General features: G+C 41.6%; 1 protein-coding gene across 1 annotated transcript; it reads right to left on the bottom strand.

Moving 5' to 3' along the window:
- Positions 1 to 1,071: 1,071 nt before the first annotated feature.
- gpn1 (GPN-loop GTPase 1) lies at positions 1,072 to 22,049 on the bottom strand. The gene is made up of 13 exons (XM_080729214.1): positions 21,923 to 22,049; positions 21,146 to 21,239; positions 19,869 to 19,975; positions 19,224 to 19,261; positions 18,537 to 18,615; positions 18,120 to 18,214; positions 17,907 to 17,952; positions 17,138 to 17,284; positions 16,161 to 16,243; positions 15,898 to 15,937; positions 10,446 to 10,539; positions 3,178 to 3,285; positions 1,072 to 2,753 (listed from the first exon to the last, which is right to left on the bottom strand). The coding sequence occupies exons 1-13, from the start codon at positions 22,022 to 22,024 to the stop codon at positions 2,647 to 2,649; spliced, it is 1,140 nt and encodes a 379-aa protein (XP_080585340.1). The 5' UTR covers positions 22,025 to 22,049; the 3' UTR covers positions 1,072 to 2,646.
- Positions 22,050 to 22,252: the final 203 nt, after the last annotated feature.

Below are 22,252 nucleotides of genomic sequence, written 5' to 3'. Positions count from 1 at the left end.
GTAATTAAGTGTCCTGCGAAGCTTGGCCAATGTGACCCTGGGCGTACAACAAACTTTGAGCGCTTTGTGCCAAGATGTAGGCCAGATGTAGGCCACGCTTCGCGTCCCGGACAAAGCCAGGTGTCGGAGCTTAGCTCCTTCCAGAAAACTGGAAAAAGGTATATTGCGAGTCACAAACCGAACTGCGCATGCCCATCAGCCCTCATGACAAGCTATCCATGAAGAGGCCATACAGCTGTACAGCTTTTGGCCTCTGCAATGCCTCCGCTGCTTTTAAGCGATGGAAGGAGTCCTGGCCAAGGTCAATCGGAACCAATGTGGTCTACAGTACCTCAACGACCTCCCCGCCCAAGCAGTGAGTTTTCAAGCAAACCCTGTCCAGCTATCAGACCATTGCAAACCACTTATTACCTACAGACCTTCTGGTGCAAAAAGGCTTGCCACACTGCCTTCTGGCCAGATCACCTTCCTCCCTCCCACCTCTCATTTGTGAGTGTGGAAAGATGGAATTCACCCATGATTCCTTGAGACAGCTTAATCTAAATAGCAGTGACATGTAATCGTCTTAATTACACATGTATTGTCTCTTATCTCAGTGTTTTCCATGTTATGAACTTTTGTGTGGTATTAATTTCCATGAAGTGGTTAACGCATCTATGATCGATTAACCATAAATGTACTACTCTATGCGTTTGAGTTCAGAGGACACAAACATAAATAAAATAGACACCAAAAACTCAAAAAGTAAACTCCAAGAGCGAGCAAGGGAATTAAATATAAAACACAGAATGAACAGGACATATAGATGAGCAGTCAGACACAGGCATAATGCTCATGAAAACTAAACTAAGTCATGTAGCGCCCTCTGGTGACAGGCAGGGGCCCTGCCAGTAGTGACCTTAGCTTAACACAAACATATGGTAGGTAATAAAGTACAGGACAACAAAACTCATTTTCTCTTTTATTTTGTGGATGATAATAAAAGACAAACTTTCAGTATTTTTCACAAACATATATATTGTCATTAAAAAGGAACACAAAACAACTTTTATAAAAATATACAAAGAGCTTCACTGGGGAAAATATCTTTCTTCACCAACTTAACTGCAGTATTCCAACAGTTCTTATATATTTTTTTCCCATGTAGATCCAACAACAGAACTATGAACTATGTATACAGTCAACCAAGTGCAAGACAAATCTGTCTAAATCTGTTTAACCATGTGCCATTCCTATTGCTCAGGGAGAGGATATGAGAACACAGTGTTTACTTTAGACCTCATGCTTATGTGCAGATGTCAGCTGTGAACATTTTCAGTAACCCTTGTCGCTAAAGGTTCACTGGAAGCCATGCAGATGATCCCATCCTCTCAGATTAAAACACAAAAATAACATAATTTATATTCTGCCTCTTGAACTGTTTGAAGTGAAAGAACTCTTTATGACAAAGAACTCAAAGCATCATGACCTTCACTGTGCTTGTTTGTCAGTTAACTCTTTTAACGCCTATTTGACGCGACGTCCACACTGCCACGGCGAGCGCTTGTCAAATCCTTAGGGACGATTCATTCTCCACTTTTAGAGCCGAATTTATTTCTGTTCGGCTCTGTCCAAACTACAATATGGCGTCATTCAGAGGTTCGGGGGCGGGTACTGTCATTAACTCATTCCCTGCCAGGCCCGATAGTCCCGAGATTATTCCAATGTCTTTCCCCGCCAGGCCCGATAGTCCCGAGAATTAAAAAAAAGTCCCGAGAATTAAAAAAAAAAAAAAAAAAAAAATTCAAAAAAATTTTTTTTCAAATTTTTTTTTGACCCCCAAAAATGGAGTAGGCATGATAGCAATCGCGAAATTGCATGTTTAACCCCCATATCAACCCCATCTTTCAAGCATGGCAGCCATTTTGGCAGCCATCTTTGTTAAACATAGTGGCTGTTATCTCATGAATGCCTGAACGGATTTCCATTCGGATTTTTTTGTTTGAAAGCTGTGAGCAATGTGGACACACGTGGTGCATTATCTAGGCATGGGTGTGCATGATCCGTGCACACCCAATTACATGGAAGTCTATGGAGACGAATGGCAGGTGGGAGTACGGAGGTATGTTAAAATGGCGGTCAATGTGTTAATTGGGCTGTTCGGTGCCACCGAGATTTTGTGACTCGAACCGAACCAAAATAAATTCGGTTCAAAAGTAGAGTATGTGTCGTCCCTTATTTGTGTCTGCAGTCTGTGAGTGATCCCAACAGCACTGAAGGAGAATGTAGCCAGAAATCATGTGATCTGAACGAGACCAAGATGCTTTACTTTTGTTTGCCAAAAAAAAAGAAAAAAAAAAGGAGGATGGGAGCTCCGTTGTGCTTTGATGCTGCACCGCCACTGATTGGCTGACACACACCATGCACCTTACACTATGGAATATTAACGTTTTTGCCCCAAATAGTGACGCAAGGTTGAAAGTGGTTAAATGTTAGCACTGTAAAGTTTGTTTTACTGTATAATCGAAAGACTGTCAACAGTGTCAAAAAAAGAAAATTGTGTATTTTCAACTGAGAAAGGTTGAAAATAGCACCTTGCTGTGCCTGTCCAAGTCCATCCTCTTTAAGACATTCATGTCAGGTGGTCTGAGGGGAGACGTGGAGGATTCAGGGTCCCTCAGGCGGCATGGATTTCCTGTTCCGGACTTGAACCACTTCCTTCCTCTCTTTCAGGAAGTTACCGAAGGCATCGCTCTCTTTGCTCTCCTCGGTCACTGAGGAAGAGGAGGAGAGGGATGAAGAGAGGTACAAATGAGAGTAAGAGGGCAACAGTATCAGAGACTGGCTAGTTGATCTCTTTTGTTTCCATTAGCATTGCTACAAAATGCTAAGAAGCCAACAGTGGACATTTCTCGGTAAACAACTTTAATTACGATTTAAAGATGTTTTTCTATTTGACAGAATTATCCCTATAACACCCCTTTGCCCTTCTGCCCATATTGGAGATCCCCAAACTCTCCCAAGTTGGTGCATATGACTGACATCATAGACTTGCCTCCAGGTACTCTGGTAATGTGTACTGCACTAAGTACTCTACAACGTGGTACTGATGTGCCGAGGTTTGCATCTGGTTCAGGTCCAAAATGCATGACGTGAAATGAAATCATTCCGTTTGTTTGATCAGGATGTTGTACTAACCGTTGTGGTCGATGTCATCTGTGTCGCTGTCCACTTCTTCGTCATCATCATCATCAGGGTTACCCCGATTGAAGATGAGATCACTAGGGCCAGCAATGTTGGCTTCCTCTGAGGACAAGAAGTGACATCACACACTGTCAGCGATGAGTATTATTACGTGCGACAGCAGAGCACGCAAGTACTGCGTTCGGCTGCGTACATGTATGTACATAATGTACCTATGTAGATATGTCAGTGTCTGTGTTTGTTTAGCAGCCCAATCAGGGACCAGCATTTCTGGCAACGTCATCATTAACAGCCAATGAGGGACCAGCATTCCTGGTGATGCCGGTAATGATGTCACCTCGACAGAGTGCAGTTCTAGTTAAGGGGAACACACACGGAAGCGGCGCGTCAAAACATACGGCCCCATAATTTTCAATGAACTAACCCACACCAGCGGCGTCAGACGCGTGCAGCCGCGGGTCTTCCGCCTCGCCTTTTTCCAGCGTTGCCGCGCGGTGAACATGTTCTACCATGGTTCTTCCCACCGGTGGAAATGGATGTGCTGTGTGGCAGCGCCGCATCCAGTTGGGATTACCGTGCGGCACTTCACGTGCGTCGATACCGCGATGCGACGCTGCGCAGCCGCCCGCGTCCAGTGTGTGCTCCCCTTTTGTGTTTACATTTCAGGAGCTCCTCTGGTTGTCCTGTGAACATATGATGAGCTTTTTAGGCAGTACACAGACCATTATGATGCTCCTTGGGAGGAGCATGGGACCCGGGTTCGAGTCCCACCCGGTTTGCTGTCTCACTCACCTACAGTGAGTGGATTAACCCATTAACACCTGGAACCACTTTAACCATGCACGACTATTGAAATATAGTGAAACAATGTGAGCTTGTATTATCTGCTATTTTTGAAGAATCTCGATTTTTTTCGTTGGGTCAAAAATATTCAAAGACATGCACAAATGTTCATGAATAGCAGATCTACAAGCTTGCAGTGCGTCTGTGAGCTTGTATATCTGCTATTTTTTAATAGTTTAAGCATTAAATAATGGTTAACGTGGTTAACACGGAAGCTTCTGGGTCTTAATGGGTCAAAACGTAGAAATGCCACCAAAAGAGAAATAATAATGGAAAGCATCTGCCATCACATTAGATTTGAACCACTTTAACCATAATTTTATACTTTAGCTATTCAAAAAATAGCAAATATACGAGCTTGTGTATATCTGCTATTTTGGATAAGATCCACTTGTATTGACAAAATGGACCTATCAACACCACCACAGGTTATCACTACTTTTGGTTTTATTTGTACACAGTTAAATAAGCACAGAGGGATTTAACAGTGAGTGTACCGTAGATTGGGTGTCCCGTTAAGTTCAGTGATTATCAACCTTTTTAATTTGAAGGTGTTTGGGTGTTCCAGCATTCAGTGATCAGCTCAATTGTTGTTGTTTTTTGTTTTGTTTTTTTCAAGGACTCTCAAAGAACAATTTGATACCTTTTAGGGCTGTCTTCGACTCAGGATTTTTGAAGACGACTCGAGTCAAGGGGTTCATTCCGACGCGTCGACGAATCGTTTTATACTTTGAGTAAAAAGAAAAATAATAATAATAATAATCAAGTGTTGCTTTAAACCACGTCAACATACAATAATACATTAAGATTAATTGAATACACTGGAACATTTCAGAAGCACTTAATTAGAACATGTCACTAGTAGCCTACACTTGTGTATGTTAATCTGACTTTAGTAGGCTAGATTGTTTACTTCTTGGACTTGGATGTGCGTTTGTGCTGTGGCAGGTTATTTAATATGGGATTTTGACAGCTTGCTTCTCCTCTTAACGGAACACCGTCCCGGCTCCGAATGTTTTAACGGAGCGGCGGTTGGCCGTTCCGTCTCACTTTCACCCCTGCGCTGGTGCGAGACAATAAATAACTGTTCGCCAATTGCTACTTCTCTCAATTGGAAGTACATGACACCAGTCCAGCGCACCGCAGTAGTAGGCTAACTGGTGATATAAAAAATATATATTTTCGACTCCTCGACTCAAACAATTGGCGTCGATTCCCGGGGCTTAAAACGACTCGTTGATTCGTCGATGTTTAGAAGACAGCCCTAATACCTTTGTTTGTTTGCTTGTTTTTTGCTTATTTGTTAGTTCACTATAAAAAAGAAGGGAGGATTCTTTTTTCATCCTGTTTCTTTTTAAACATAATATTGGTCATTAGTCTGTCAAATCTGGCTGAAACATTTGCCAAATATGGAGTAATCCACAGATACAGTACGGTATGTCATAGATGACAAACTGTATCTGTGTATTAGATTTAGGTGTTATAGACTGGCCACACTTCCAGCAGCGTGTGAACATTTCTAGTGTTCTTCAGTCATGGCTGCCAGTTCCCACCTGAGGCTGTGTGGGAGTTCAGACTGCTCCACACCGTACTGAATAACCGCTAGCTTGCAGAGTGTCTTCAGTGTTGGATTTAAATCTAAGATGAACAGATCACCAGTGGGATCGTTCTCATCTTTGTGTCCTCCAAAGAGGACTTTGTATCCTCCAGTGAGGACGATACGATCTCCTACCATGCAACAGCACATCCTACTCTGAGCAGGGATAAACGGGTGGTTCCCCTTGGGCTCAACCTTCTTCCAGGAGAGGGTCTCTGGGTTGAATTTCCACAGACCACTGGTCATGTTCAAATATCCACGAAATATGTACAGCTCTCCATTGTAGGCAAAGGCTAAATGACCCCAGCTTCCTTTTGGAAGAATCTGTGAAGAAAGTGTGTTCAGCCAGCAGTTGGTCTCTGTGTCAAACATTCCGACGTTGTCCTGGTGCCCTCTGTCCCCCAATACAAACATCTTTGTTCCAATGATGGTGGCAGAGTGATATGCTGAAAGAGAGCCACTGTTGTCAATTAAAGACCAGACCATTGTGGTGGTGTCCAACTTGTAGATGTCATTAGTGCGTAGAGTCCACAGAGTGTATCCTCCATAGATATACATGAACTTCCTCAAGACACAGGCTGAGTGGCACCCCCTCGCCTCTGGAACGGTTCCAGAAATCTCTGGCTTGAACCATCTGTGGGCGTGGACATCAAAGGCATAGAGAAGGTTGCAGTCAGACCCTCCCCAGATGTAGTCAAACCCTCCCCAGATGTAGACGATATGATCTATAAGCACAGCCGTGTGGCCCCAGCGGCTGGAGGGAAGCTCAACAGGACGTTCTCCTCTTCCAGTCGTCACTGGGGGCAACGTCATCCAGCGCAAAGACACTGTGTTGAAGATTTCCACTTTAATATAATCACTGGCATATTTCCCTCTGAAGTGGTAAATCTTGTGTCCTACTGCAACAGCAGCAGTATATCTGTCCTTTGGTTCTCCTCTCAGGTGTAATGTCCAGCGAAACATTTCACAAAGCACCACCGTCAAACAGCGTAGTGAGTTCAGTTCTACTAATGTACCCGTAATAATTAGTTTATTATGTTCATTTTAAAGGATGGTGGACGGACCTCTGACGTCACGCTCATGTCACCATGACTCAGCCATAACCATATAAGGAGCTCCTAATAGAGCTACGCCCAAATATGGAATGTGTTGTCTAACCTCAATGTGTTGTCATGACATTAGCTAACAAATCAGTCAGCTCCATATATGGCCACAAAAGGGGCACATATGGGCTGGACTGATGACATCAGGGATCTCCATATACGAGCACAAAAGGGACAAGGACGGAGAGATACAGATATCTACACTGACATCATCATTAGTTAGTGCAGGGCAACCAGACTTAACTCCATTTTTGAGGTTTTTGCTTTTTTGGCATAAATCAGGGCTATTGAACACCCTTTACGTCTGTGTGTTGGTTAAAATAATATTGAACCAATCGGTCAAAACCTCCTAACTCCACAAGCTCATTTATAGTACTTGTCCGACTTTATTCCATCCATCTCCCATCCCCTCCTATAGATAAACTTTATTTTGCTGCGCTACTCCTCCGACAGTTTTGGTGGCATGCACTTGGCTTGGGTCATATATCAAATCGGGACTCACTTTTTTGCAGGTCTTTCTGTCCGACTCACCATAGGATTTCCCCAGACTGTATGACGGAAGCATTTGCAAATCGCAGGAGTCAACAGTCTGGCCACGCGATACTACTACTATTATTATTACAGGGATAACCTATATTCTGATGACATAGATGACTCACTTCATAGACCTGGCCTTGAGGTACCTTTTGCCCATTTCACCCGTGCATTGCTGGTGGCAACGATATGTAGACAGACAGACACACTCCAGACAGTCATAACAACTTGACACATGGAGGGTGAGTGTCTCTCTGTCTGTCCAGGGTTAATCTCACTAACCAATGGACCGCAAAATGTACTAATATGACAAAAGGAAAAAAGATGATAAAATTCAGTAAACAGATTAAAATGTAATCAACATCATAAGTGATGTACTAGTGCTGTACAATATAGAAAAATATTTTATGAGTGATTAACTTGGTTGATAAATATATGCCATGCAATAATAAAATAAATATTGCATTAATATAACTAATATAAGAGTACTATTATGTCCTTTGGAATTTTTTGTCCTTTTGGAGGATTGTTCAAACCCTACAATAGTATTTGAGGCAGGGCTGCCAAGTTTCAGAAAAAGTTAGGAGTGAGACATTTGGGGGGGGGGGGGGGGGGGAGGCCTCGGGGGTACCCTCATGCGAAATCGGGTTTTTTTCGGGTTTTCCCATGTTTTTCCCGGGTTTCTATGGGTTTGTTTCTTTTATTTTTACCTGCGGTCCTTGGGCTGGAATGGTTGATCAAGTGCAGCTAACCTACAGGCTGAACAGTGAACACTGCTGCAGGGCTCCAGACAAACCAAAGTCACATTTTAAACATCTTTTTTATTAATTATAATTATTATAATAATTATTGTTGTTGTTGTTACTATAGCAGCTGATAAAATATCCTGGGCAATCATTTCTATTTTTATATTGTGATTTGTGGCTACTGGCCGTTTGCCAGGCAGGCACTGCAGGCAAGAAGAAGATGTTTTCAAGTCAGGAACCCCCTCACCTAAAGTGAGATGAAGCAGGACCCCCACTACATATTGTATCAAAATTCTGTTGCAAATTAAATCTTAATAGATGTCATAGATAGCTCCATAGACTTGTTTGACAGCACTGTGTATTTATCAAACATAAAAGTCTCATCAGTAGGCTACTTCAGTGGTTCTCAACCTTTTCAGACTGCGCCCAAAATAATCATATTTTAACTGGGGACCCCTCCACCCTATAAGAGTTCAGGCAACATTTTGTATAACACGGTTCTACTGTGAAAATAGCAGATACATGTGAGCATGTAGATCTGCTATTTTCACAATGTCTGCCTCTAATAGGCTACTTGACAATTTTGCCAATGTTTAATTTGTCATTTTAGAGCTATTCTTTTTAATAGCTCTCCTTAAATTGTCACTTTAGAAATGATACCCTCTATACGCTTAAACTTTATGTTGGTTTGTTTACTGTTGACTGAGAAAACAGTGTTGCACATTAAGTTAATCATGGCGACCCCCACAACATAATTTGGGGACCCCCCTGGGGGTCCCGACCCACAAGTTGAGAACCACTGGGCTACTGGGATTCTTCCCTCTAGTAGAGTAGTAGTGTTGGTGCAAACCGCCGTAGGCTATCTCTTCTAAAGCCCTCCTCAGAATATGGGGAGGGGATAGGGCAGGCTATTAGGGTTCAAGACAAGTGGATATAGTAACCCATGAAATTATTTCGCGTGGTCTCGTTCGTGCATGCGCTCGCGGGAGGCAAGAGCTGGATTGTGGTCATCTTTGTGAAATATCGCCAGACGTTTACTCGCGGAGCGAGTGTGTTTCTCCACCGCGGGGGCGACGCAGATCAAAGCGAGAAAGCATCGCAGCAACCGCCGTCTGTAGGGCTCTCTGTCTCGCTCCGTCCGTCGCCTGCATGTGTGTATGTGTAGAGGGGAGAGAGAGTGGAGGAGCAGAGCAGCTGCATTCACTGCGCTTAGAATTCTCCGTGCGACTTTTACCGAGGGAGAAAACCCCCGCAACTTTCGGGAGAGGTCTGTGGGATAGCTGTAAAAATGCGTGAGAAATGGCATGTGTGGCGTGTGGCGTGAGAAGAGGTTAAATTGCGTGACTCTCACGCTCAAAGCGTGAGACTTGGCAGCCCTGATTTGAGGTGATGTGCATAGTATTTCAGTGTGACCGAGTTCACAGTCATTCACAACACATATTTGGTTTATCTTTGGTCGTATGACTGGCTCATTGCTTTGCCTACTACGCCGCTTTGCCAAGTTCATATGATCCATGGTGCAGCCCTGCTGCCAAATAGGTGTGGGACGATTCACTTACCTGGTCGCTCCAAACTTTTCTTTTTATTGACAAGCAGCAAAAATAGACGTTTCGACCAGTTACGGTCTTCCTCAGTATAAATCGGAAACAGGAAATCATTGTCTTTATATACAAATTCAACACTGGTAATTATTAGCCCCACTTGGTGAGCTGGAGCGAATTTCAGTGATACATAGTTATAGACATGATTCAGAAATATAATCTAAAAAGGACATGATTCAAAAAGTGACATGATTATTTTGTTACATGATTCATTTTTTGAATATACATGATTTTCTAAAAATATACATGATTATTTACAAATCGGTACACATGATTAAGGTTCCATATTTTTCTATTTCTTTTATAAAGATCTCCCAAAATCCTATAAAAGAGATAAAGTTTATCAAAATTAAAAATGTTCAATAAACTACTCTTTTTTCTGCTTGTCAATAAAAAGAAAAGGAGCGACCAGAAAGTGAGTGCGAGCTACCTTCTTTGTTCCTAGTATTACTGCGTTGGCAGTTTTAGCTCGGCACCGAAGATGAGGATGTGCGTTATTTTTTCTTAGAACGATTCACTTACCTCCCAATTCGATATGATTTTGATACATAGGGTGATACCTTGGGTGCAGATTCGATTTATATTGCGATTCTTAATTATTATTTTTTGGGGGGGGGATTTACATTTTATAACCATTATTAACAATATAAACCATGAAAAGTTGAGTCATACACCCCAATGCAGCCAGATTACATCAGTCAGTCTTTCCGACATGAAAAAAAAAAGAAAAAAGAAAAAGGAAAGATTTTAAATAATCTTGAATGAACATTACAATTTGATTTTGTGGCATATCGATATATATGACAAAACAATGTTTTTGCCCACGGCTCCTGCTAACCTGTATCTGTAGCTGCTGAGCTCATGTTCACAGCTCCCATGTCCTTCCTCAGTCTGTCCATCTGCTGCTGCTGCTTCCTGCTCTGAGCCTCAGCCTGAAACAAACCCAGCAGTCACTTTAGCGGGGCAGATAAATGCATTTTTGCACTAAAATACTTCACAAGTGGAAAGAAACCTAAAACTTTTCACAAGTACTCCTTAGGGGTTGTTCCTATGATAAAACACGTTAGACACTGAAAAATCAAAATGGCTGCCATGTTTCCAAGATGGCTGCCTCTGAACAGTAAGCCAGCCAGTTAATGTCCGATTTTCATAATATTAGAGTTGTTTTGTATGTTTTAAAACATTCTGAGTTCATTTATTACACTTTTAAAGCAGCCAGAATATCCTTTCTGACTTTTGGTTGGGGTCTTTCCTCACCTGGGACCCCCCAAACAGACCCCTGAGCCTATTTCAGTAATCGCTCTGCTCCTGCTCCAGAGCAATGTTAAATTAGATCATAAATGAAGCATAAAAGTTGTTGTAACTGGGCTCTGAAAGCAAAAATTAGTAGTAGCAAATACCAGGGGTCTTCCACGGGGCATCCGGGACCCGGGGGTCCTCAGAGTTACTACAGGGGGCCTGCCGAATCTTGATGGGGACTTTTCTTTTCTTTTTTTTTTTTACATTTGAAACAGTTTTCATTAGTATTCTCAGTATTATTTACCAGTAAGACTCCCTAATCGGGAGATAACATTTTTTGTGTTAGACAGACAGGTTCACAGCTGTTACTGCAGGGATTGCAAGAATTAAGGTATTGCAACTTCTCACTTTGGGCGCGCAGACTAACATGTCCATTTATTGCTCTACACTCACACTGACAACACAACACACACACACCTCTTTGTTATCATCACCCCAAAACCCGCACCCTATCCTCTTAAAGAGCTCACGGTCAATTGTACCCAAAGAAATTCACTACTATATATGTCCTCCCTAATAGTGTTGGCAGTTTCCACTATAGCATTTGCAGGGAGGGAGGAGTGCAAGGCAGGTTATTGTTTGAGCAGCTGCACTGTCCCTTGTAACCTGCTTTGCAGCCACATTTGATGAGCTCAAGTACTGCCTTTAGAGCAGGGAGGGCAAGAAACCTGACTGGAACATACTAGGCCGGGAGCCAATTCTGAAATTGGCACAAATTGGTACCACCCAAGGTGACCGTACGTTTTTTACATTTTCGTCTTCGTACATGTCTCTAGTTTACATTTTGGTATGATAACCCTTTCTGAGACCCAGCTTAATTGATGTTATCACCCGCTAGAGTCGGTCTCCCATCGACTTTCTATACAGGAGGAAAATACCATGAAAACTTTTTTTTTCTGGGTATTTAAGTAGGATGTGAGGGGTCTAACTAGGGGTTTGTCATGATGCTGAATCCATTGCAAGCATTAGTTTTGCACGAAAAACATTCCGTGGGCTAGAAATGGCCTCAGAAAACAATACACGTATGGGTGAGTATTCATGTTAGTTGGAGGCCTTAGGGTTTTTTTTCTCGTGCCAATCAGTCTAAAAGTGCAAAGTTTTGCACAGATGTAGCTCAGGGCATGCTCTAATGATTTAGCTAGGGCGCCCGAGTCGGCGACCTTCGGGGTCACCACAGCACCCACAAAACTCTGAAAAGTGATGACTCATCACTTTTCATCACTAAAGTCGATGGGAGCCCAACTTGATTTGGCCGCTGTGGTGACCCCGAATGTCGCAGACTCGGGCGCCCTAGCTAAATCATTAGAGCATGCCATGAGCTACATCTGTGCAAAATTTTGCACTTTTAGACTGATTAGCACGAGAAAAAAAACCCTAAGGCCTCCGACTAACATGAATACTCACCCATACGTGTATTGTTTTCTGAGGCCATTTCTAGCCCACGGAATGTTTTTTGTGCAAAACAAATGCCTGCAATGGATTCAGCATCATGACAAACCCCTAGTTAGACCCCTCACATCCCACTTAAATACCCAGAAAAAAAAACTTTTCTGGGTATTTTCCTCCTGTATAGAAAGTCGATGGGAGACCGACTCTAGCGGCTGATAACATCAATTAAGCTGGGTCTCAGAAAGGGTTATCATACCAAAATGTAAACTAGAGACATGTAGGAAGTAAAAAATGTAAAAAATGTACGGTCACCTTGGGTGGTACCAATTTGTGCCAATTTCAGAATTGGCTCCCGGCCTATACCCTCCACTCTCTGAATTTCATCTATTTTCTTCAATTGGTGGAAGCTCAGGGCAATTTATCAGGTATGACAAAGTAGGCTTCATAATACGATACCTTCATCAAGGGACATGATTTTGAGGAAGTGCAAACACGTGAAGATTCCTTATCAAGTCCTTGCCTCCGGTAGGCGGCCCGCCGGCCATTTGAGGCCCGCGGGGGGTTCTGTCCGGCCCCCACCAACCCCAGTAAAAAAAAGAAACAAATATTTTGGGGGACCAGTGAAAGTTACAGGTATGGTGAGTGCGATATGAAACATAAGCTTACCTTAATCACAGTAATCCTTAATCATTTTCAATCATATTCAAGGGCTTTTGGAGAGAAATGTGACAGACAGAGCACTGCAGAGGGAAGGTGCGTGTGTGTCTGTGTCCAGCTGATGCCATTAAGTAGTTGACAGCCCCTCGTTAATTGATCAAAGGAAGGCAATTACTGTATGTCTGCACTGTCAACTAGCTGCTGTTATACAGTACAGATGCATACTTTTCAAGCAGACTGGTTAATTGGTTCTTAACTTATTTTGTTTCAACTTTAAGGAGTGTATTTGTCATAATAATTATAATAATGGTGGCATAAGAGCAGCAACAACGCTAGTATATCTGAAATGTCACTGGAGTATAGTGGGATCACAGCCATCGCACCCTGCAATGTTGTGGCCCTCGGCTTGGTACCCTAGACATAATTCTTACTGTATTTTAGTGAATCTCTTAGGGCGTAATTGACCATGGGCTCTATAAGAGGATAAGGTGAGGGTTTTGGGGTGACAATAACAAAGAGGTGTGTGTGTGTGTGTGTGTGTGTGTGTGTGTGTGAGTGTGTGAGTGTGTGTGTGAGTGAGTGAGTGAGTGAGTGAGTGAAATAAATGGAAATGTTGTTCTGCGCGCCCACAGTGAGTAGTTGCAATTCCTTCACTATTGCAATCCCTGCAGTAACAGCTGTCAACCATAACTGTTTAACACAACAACTTTATAAATAATACTGTGAATACTAATAAACCATCAAAGTACAATACATAAAACCAGGATACATAAAAACATTCAAAGTTTCAAATGGAAAAAAAAAGAAGAAAGATCTCATCGAGATTTGGCAGGCCCCCTGTAGTAGCTCTGAGGACCCCCCAGGGGTCCCGGACCCCCCATGGAAGACCCCTGTTATTTGCTGCTAGTCATTTTTTATTTCAGAGCATATTTATTCAGATCTAATTTAAAATTGTTCTGGAGCAGGAGCAGAGCGATTACTGAAATAGGCTCAGGGGTCTGTCTGGGGGGTCCCAGGTGAGGAAAGACCCCATCAAAAGTCAGAAAGGTTATTCTGGCTGCTTTAAAAGTGTAATAAATGAACTCAGGATGTTTTAAAACCTACAAAACAACTCTAATATTATGAAAATTCAATATTAACTGGCTGGCGTACTGTAAAACATATCCGAAAAGGCAGCCATCTTTAAAACTGGCGGCCATTTTGAAAATTAAGTGTCTAATGTGATTTTTCTAAAGAATGACCCAAGAGGTACACTCTGTCACATTTTGGTGCTTCTTTCCACAACTGAAGTATTGTTATCCTTAACTGCCCCGCTACTTTATCCTGAAACAAACCCAGCAGTCACTTTATCCCATTCAGGCCTAGAATTATGTAATGCTTTAGCTATTGAAAGGTAGCAGATATACAAGCTTGCAGCACGGCGCCGAGTGCCACGGTATGAGCTTGTAGATCTGCTATAATTTTTGAAAAAGTCTTTGAATGTATCTTTTTAAAAGCGAACATTTGTAACACAAATGTTTGCTTCTGGGGGGTGCCTGGAACAACATATTTTGAGATGGGGGTCCGTGGCCAAATACATGTCATTTTCGGGGTCCTTGACATGAAAAAGTTTGAGAAACACTGATTTAGAAGAAGGATTTAGAAGACATTTATAGAATCGGGTCAAAAATATTCAAAGACTTGCACAGATTTTTCAAAGGTTTTTGGTGGAGAAATATGGTGTAGAGGGAAATAATAGTAGCCCTACGTAAATACGTATATGTAGGGTTTAAAGAAAACTTTGGTTTTTAACAACTAGAGTTCACATTTTAGATTATAATTAGAGAAAAGAAAAGATGATAGTTAAAATGTATTAATTTAGGCTTACAGCTTCTATAATTTTTGCGATTTTAATGATTTTGAATTCAGTGGGTGGGGCATGCGTAAAAGTGTCTAATTATGTATTTTTTTATATACAATAGGCCCATTCCCAAGATGCACTGCAACCTTTTCATGGGCAGATGTGACTTATGGGGGGAGTGTTACTGTAAATAGTAACAAAGAAATCGCTGGCTTATTGTGTCTAAAAATACATATTTAGCCATGACCCACTGAAATCAAAATCACTAAAACAATAGAAGGTAGTAAAAACATGTTAAAGGGATATTTCACTTTCAAAAAAACTTTTGGTAATTTTATCTTCTAATCAGGCTTTTATGAATACCCTGAACAGTTTTTAATTAGCTTGATTGAATATTTACATATTTGATGTAAATGTTACCAGGCCCTCCAGGCCCAGGGCCTCTCCCCACACACCCATTGTAACTTCAAACTTCATTTTAACCATGATAGATTCATTAAAAACACCCATTATTTTTTCTGGTGACTCATACTACCCTCCTAATATGTGAGCAGGCCGTGTTTTTTCGATAACTTTTTTCATTTATTTTTAATAATTATTTTGTTGTATTTCATTTTTTCCATTTTCCCAAATAATTATTAGAAATTAATGAAAAAAGTTATCGAAAAAACACGGCCTGCTCACGTATTAAGAGGGTAGTATGAGTCACCAGAAAAAATAATGGGTGTTTTTAATGAATCTATCATGGTTAAAATGGAGTTTGAAGTTACAATGGGTGTGTATGTGGAGAGAGGCCCTACCACTGCTCCCTGTTGAAAGTGGAATATCCCTTTAACACACATCTTTTCTTTTCTCTAATTACAATCTAAAATATGAACCCTAGTTGTCCTTGAAGTGGTTAAATAACTAGTGCAGGTTCAGCGCACTGACTGTGAGTCACTGAATACTTGACTTTCACGTCGACTACTTTCCAAAGAATACAGTTGTACTTATTTGAGATATTCAAAGAAGCCATTGGTTTGCATTCGTGTCAGGTATAAAGATAAAAATGTGCAGAGACACAGTGACTGTTTAGTGCATTCATTAAAAATGCCACATTACTCACCAGCTCTTTATGAAGTCGTTCATACTCTGGCCGATATTCCCTGAGAAAGATATGGGTCAGTATTGTGACTATTTATAAATAAATAATGTGTGTGTGTGTGTGTGTGTGTGTGTGTGTGTGTGTGTGTGTGTGTGTGTGTGTGTGTGTGTGTGTGTGTGTGTGTGTGTGTGTGTGTGTGTGTGAGAGTGTTTTTTGTGTGTGTGCATGCTGGCACACAGTAACAATGAATGAAACACACATAAATATATAATTCTAGTACTCACGTCTCATACTCCTTGGCTGCGTCTGCCACCTGGACAAAGAACTCATCCAACCCACTGCCAGTCACTGCAGATACACCAACCACCTACACACACACACACACACACACACACACACACAGTAGGACACCATTTGTGGGGTCGCCGACACATTTTTGTGGGTCCCTTCATTTTTTGTTTCCTACATTTTGTTTTTTAATTATCATTATTTGTATTTATTTTTTCAGTAATTTTGTTTTTTTCATGAAGAAATCAAAGAAAAGCAAACATCTAATTTCTCTTTTGAGTATCGAGTTAACAGGTTTGACGACCAATGCTGAAGGGTATCTGACGGGCAAAAACATTGTATTTCCATGCTTGATTTATACATTGTGTTGTGAAAAAAAGAACCTACATTTTAATGGATCAACTCAAGTTATTGTTTAGTCACAAGCTCTTGTTAATGTTTTTCATTGAGGGATGCATCGATATGGAAATTCGGGGCAACCGATAATTGTCGATTTAGTTTTTGTTGACATTTATTCCCCTTTTGTGCCAAGGAAAAAAATGCATTGTGATATAAAAAGGGATAACTGTTCAAATCCTGTAGCTTGGTAGGCTGCATATAACCAACACACCAACAGAGCCAGCACAGAATTGATACTTCACAACAACCGAAAAAACATCGGCTATTGCCATCTGCGAATGTCAACTTATTTGCTGATATGCCGGTGGCATTCACTGTGGGAGAGACAGACAGTAGGGAAGCTGAGAGGTAGAGAGTACAGGAGAGACAGAGAGTAGGAAAGCTGAGAGGGAAAGAGTAGGAGAGACAGAAAGTAGGAAAGCTGAGGGGAAGATAATGATAATAAAGAGCTTGTATATCTGCTATTTTTCAAAAGCCAAAGTATAAAATGATGGTTAAAGTGGTTAAAACATTCCAGCTCTAATCAGGATAAGCAAGTTGTAGACATTAATGGTACATGGAGTGGGTCTGGTACCCGTAGGTTGGTGTAGAACTCGTCCAGCACCAGGCTCATGGAGCGCGTCAGGTTGCTGACGTACGAGGTCTCCTGGTTCAGGGCGTCCTGGAACACCTCAAAGTCCTGCATCCACTCCACCGCGAAGCTGTGGTCTATGATGTCCGTCTGCACCATGCACACACAGAGACAAACATCAATGGTTGGTGCACTGTTAGGCCTGTCACAATTATTACATAATCGTCTAATCGCAATTATTTGACATAATTGTTGTTGAAAAAGGTTCATATATGTTCAAACATTTAAAAAACAATAGTGGAAATAGCAGATCTACAAGCTCACAACGTGTTGCGGTGCGACGCGTTGTGAGCTTGTAGATTGGCTATTTCCACTTTCTATGTTCTTTTTTAAGTATAAAGTTGTCAAATATGTAATTAATTTCATTGTATATTTAGGTTATGTGTCATATCTGCCAAGTGTAACTTCAAAGCCTACAAGCCAAACATTAATGTAATTGCCTGCGACAAAAACACAATTAAATCGTTAATTGCAATTGTTTGAGCGACAATTAATCGTCATGTAACATGTCATAATCGTGACAGCCCTATGCACTGTTGCTCTGAAACAGCAACTTCCCGCACTGCTGCACACATCCCTAGCTGAAAGCTTCTGACTTTGATTAGAAAGGTCTGTTAAGTATGATTGCATTTTTATTCTTTTGGTTTTGTTGATGTAATATGAGGGCTCCGGAATGTGTTAAATTGTCTATGCATTAATACTTCTTTCTTACCTTATTCATGACGACAATGAAGGGCAGCTTGGTCTTGTAGAGAATGCTGAAAGGGAGACCCAAAAAAATGCAGCTGTGAGCCTTTCGGGAACCCTCCGTGTTCTAATGGTGGTTTCTCTACACCTGAGCCACTGCCGTAGTTATGGCTACAGTAAGTGATATACATATAAAAATGGAGAGCTACAATATATCAGCACAGTATATAGTACTGACCTGCATGCATACAGCATGTTGGACATGAAAGTGACAGGGTTGACGCTGCGTGACGTGTCCATCACGTACACCACCACACAGGGGAATGAGGAGGCCTGCAGAGACACATACACACACACACACACACACGCGCAACATGTGTATGCATACACACGCACATGCACAGACAGACACACATCATATGTATACACAAACATGCGGTAGAGTCATAGAAAGAAGTTTGGTTTCTGTTCTTAGAGCATTACATACACATTATCAAACCAATATCCCCTCCTTTCTGGTGGTATCCTGTAATATACAGTGGACGGACAGATAAGTAAAAAAAACAAAATGTGTGTGTGTGTGTGTGTGTGTGTGTGTGTGTGTGTGTGTGTGTGTGTGTGAAAAAGAAAAAACAAGCAAATACTTGAGACATACCAGAGACTCTGTGATGATGGTGCCAGATGCTGACCAGGTGAACACCTCGATCTGCCCTGGTGTGTCGATCAAAACATATCTGTAACAAGAGTTAAAGGTTAGTTGCTTGAATGTGTGTTTCGCGTCCTTATCGCCAGGCTTCTACGGTACAAATGACTCTCCAATAAAGGGCTTTGCACACAGGCACGATTTTCAACCATTGTGTTTTTCCCGTTTGCTGCATGATTAAAACGCATTGGATTTGGTGTGCAAGGCTGTGCGGAATCCACACTGCGGATCCGAAAAGGAGTCATAAAAGGAGTCAATGAGTTTTACCGTATGCGACAAGACGCACAAATCGAACTGGGTTCGATCGGAAAGAAAACGCAATGCCGCAGCCACCTGCCGCATGGCACATTCGGAGCCGGTGTGCATGAGGTCATAGAGAATCATTGTTTTCTTTAAAAGAATGAACTCAACCGTTTTTTCCGTGCGCAAAGCCCTTAACCCAAATGAAAATGTATGTGAAGCTGTTTGTCTGTTCCAGCCAGAGTAAAAATGTCTATAGTGTAACTCTGGGGAAGTCAAGGGAGGGATTACAAAGGATGAACACTCTGTGTCTTTATGAGCATTAATATTATTTGTCAGTGGTTAGAATTAAGGAAAATAAAATGAAGTAAACATAAAACACTTATTAACACTACTCACTCATGATTGTGTTGTTTCTTCTCAATAAACTTCATCACCTGAAAGTGAAATGAGAGACAGATGAGAATTATTTCATCAGTCCAGTCCATGTGTGACAGTCAGTCCTATAATGTAACGTCTCAATTCATCATGAGATGACCTGTGAAGTGTGAACATTATCTGTAGCCTAGTAAACTGACTCCTCCCGAATGAAGGCAGGAGGAGTCTGGTTTACGAGGCTACATACATTATCTGTACTCTAGCAGTCATTTGTGTCTTCTTGAGTGCAGCAGGCACGGTAGTAACTTTTATTAATTTCTCTTTAGTCTAGCAGAGGCCACAACATGTGTTGTCACCTTCACCAGGGGTTCCCAAACCGTTTCAGTTAGGAATTCAAGGAGTCTCCCTGGGACCCAATCTTATGAAAATGATATTATCTAAAGATCCCATCGCGCAACGTGAGCTGGTAGATCTGCTATTTATACATTTTTATTTTATTTTTACATTTTGGAAAATGTCAGATTTTTTTATGAAGATCTTTGAAAAAATGTTTAAACAAACACACACACACTATGTTTGAGAAACAATACAAAGATTATATGTTTTTAGTCTGGTTTGAGCCTGACAATACACAATACCACAATGTATTACAAAAGGGAATTCTACCTGATCAAAACGAGTTGCAAATAGATTGAGGGCGGTCACAATGCCACCATTAGGCCCAAGACCATACTGCTTCATCACTTCTTTGTAGTTGACAGTGTCTCGGATATCTGCCATAAGGAGGTCAAAGAAAGAGTAAGAGAAGACTTGATGACAGAAGGTTGGTCATTTCATTAGCCAAATGCAGGTACAGAAGCAAAGAAAATGCTATATCATCAGGGTCCATGGGAATATACTGTGATGTTGTTCTTTCTGCCTCTCTTGGATTTGTGGTCAGTGTCAGAGCTATTCTACAAGGATAAATCTAGGGATGGGATGATACTCGTTATTATCATTTATCGTGATAAAAAACGTTCACAATAATCGTATCACAGGATTTTAATATATTGTGACATTGTCCTCATATTGTCCGTCATATGCTGGGATCAATTCACCTTCGATCCACTTAAACCCTCTACGATTGGTAAAACACACCTGTAAACATACTTGATACAGTCTTTTTTCCCACTATATCAAATCTCTTTGCCCCAAAATAGCCGATCTACAAGCTCACAACGTGTTGCGTTACTGCGCGTTGTGAGCTTGTAGACCTGCTATTTTGGGGCAAACGTTCTGCCCCCGAATATGGATGCAGGGGTTCAAGTGGTTGATAAAAGTGTCATTTTAAGAGTATTAGGCATATTTTGATTATCGCGATAATATTGTAAATCGCGATTATTTTGGTCACAGTAATCGTGACATGTTTGTATCGTCCCATCCCTAGATACATCATGGCACCAACACTTCAGATTCATTGCTCACTCTAAACCAGGGGTCTTCAACGGGGGGTCCTCAAGAGTTATTACAGGGGGTCCTCCAAATCTTTGTGTGATAGAAACTGTTTTTTTCCCCCCTTTTTTATATTAACCACTTGAACCCTATATAGAGTCCATATTCTGAGAACTTTAGCCAAAAATAGCAGATCTACAAGCTCACAACGCCTCGCAGCGATTGGCTATTTTCGGAAAAGAGCTTTGGAGGGGGAAAAAAGCAGACTAAGTACAGAGTAAAAGGTCAAGTTTATTAAGTATTGACGGTTCAAGTGGTTAAATATCTGAAAACACACATTAACATGAATCCAAAATACACAGATGATCGTGCTGTCAATCAATGAAACTATATGGAATCTATGAAAAGGTTGTGCTTCATCTCGCTCTCAACTAAGGGGTCCTTGGCCTGAAAACGTTGAAGAGCCCTGCTCTAAACAAGAGTTTAAACTAAATTCAGTGGCAAAGCCTTACCGATGTTGGCAGGGAACGGTACTTCATGCACAGCAGGGTCCAGGTTGATGACGTACGGCGGGGATTTCTTGGTGTGAAGATGAGCGGTCAGCCTCTGCAAAACGGATGCAAGCCATGAATACCTTCTTTAGCTGTGGCCTTTTCCGTATAGTGGCAGGCTAATGTATAGGTTTACTGCTCACTGCTGCTTACAAAAGGTAGTCAGAACAACATGGTTTCCTTTAGCAGCTTTTCAGTCATTTCCCTGATATACCTGTAAAGAATGCTCATTTCCAAATATTGTTCAAATCAGGTACAGAATTGGGACAGCAGATTAAAAATATACCATTCATTTACCAGTGGAACGTATGCTCCTAATACATAAATTGGGCTTTAAATGGCTTCATAGCAAAACCTTGTCAGTTAATAGCTTGGCAACAGAAATCATTCATTAGCATTGCAATTATGATTTAGTTTTAAACAGAATACTGCGTTGTACGTCTGAGACCCCAGCAGGGGCTTTTATTCCACAATCACCACATCCTGGCTAGCAGCAGATAGGGCAACCAGGTCCCCAAGTGCTTGTAAGCAAATCCTGAATGGACATGATGGGAGCTGTGTCTTTTCTTGTAGCCTGACGTCCACCACTATTATCCATCCCAACTCAATGCACAGACTGGCTGTTATGTCACCAGTGCACCACTGGCTGACTGGCACTATCATTATAAAGTGTCAAATAGATTGATTAACCGCGGTGACATCAGATCCAAGACAATCAAACCAGACTCATTACATTACCTGCACGAAAGTAGTTTTCCCCGACCCCGCCATGCCCAGCACTATCAGACACACGGGTTTCCTCTGGGCAGCATCTCCTGAAGGTGGTTCCAGTGGGGGCATGTCGTCATGTCCACCAGGTCCACCAGGTCCACCAGGTCCATCATCACCAGAACCCTCCTCAGCACCACAGAAACCTGCTGCAGTCGCCATGCTGTTTGTTGAGAATGCCGCTGCTGCCGTAAAGGAAGGGAACAGTGCTGCAAAGTGTTGAGACTCCACGCTTCAAATCTTTATTGACAAAAAATGTAATTACAACAGAAGAGATCATATTCCTTTGCATCTCTTGAC

Source organism: Nannobrachium achirus, assembly GCF_963921795.1.
Source record: "Nannobrachium achirus genome assembly, chromosome: 7".
Lineage (NCBI taxonomy): Eukaryota > Metazoa > Chordata > Actinopteri > Myctophiformes > Myctophidae > Nannobrachium > Nannobrachium achirus.
This window is presented reverse-complemented; position numbering and strand designations above follow the sequence as displayed.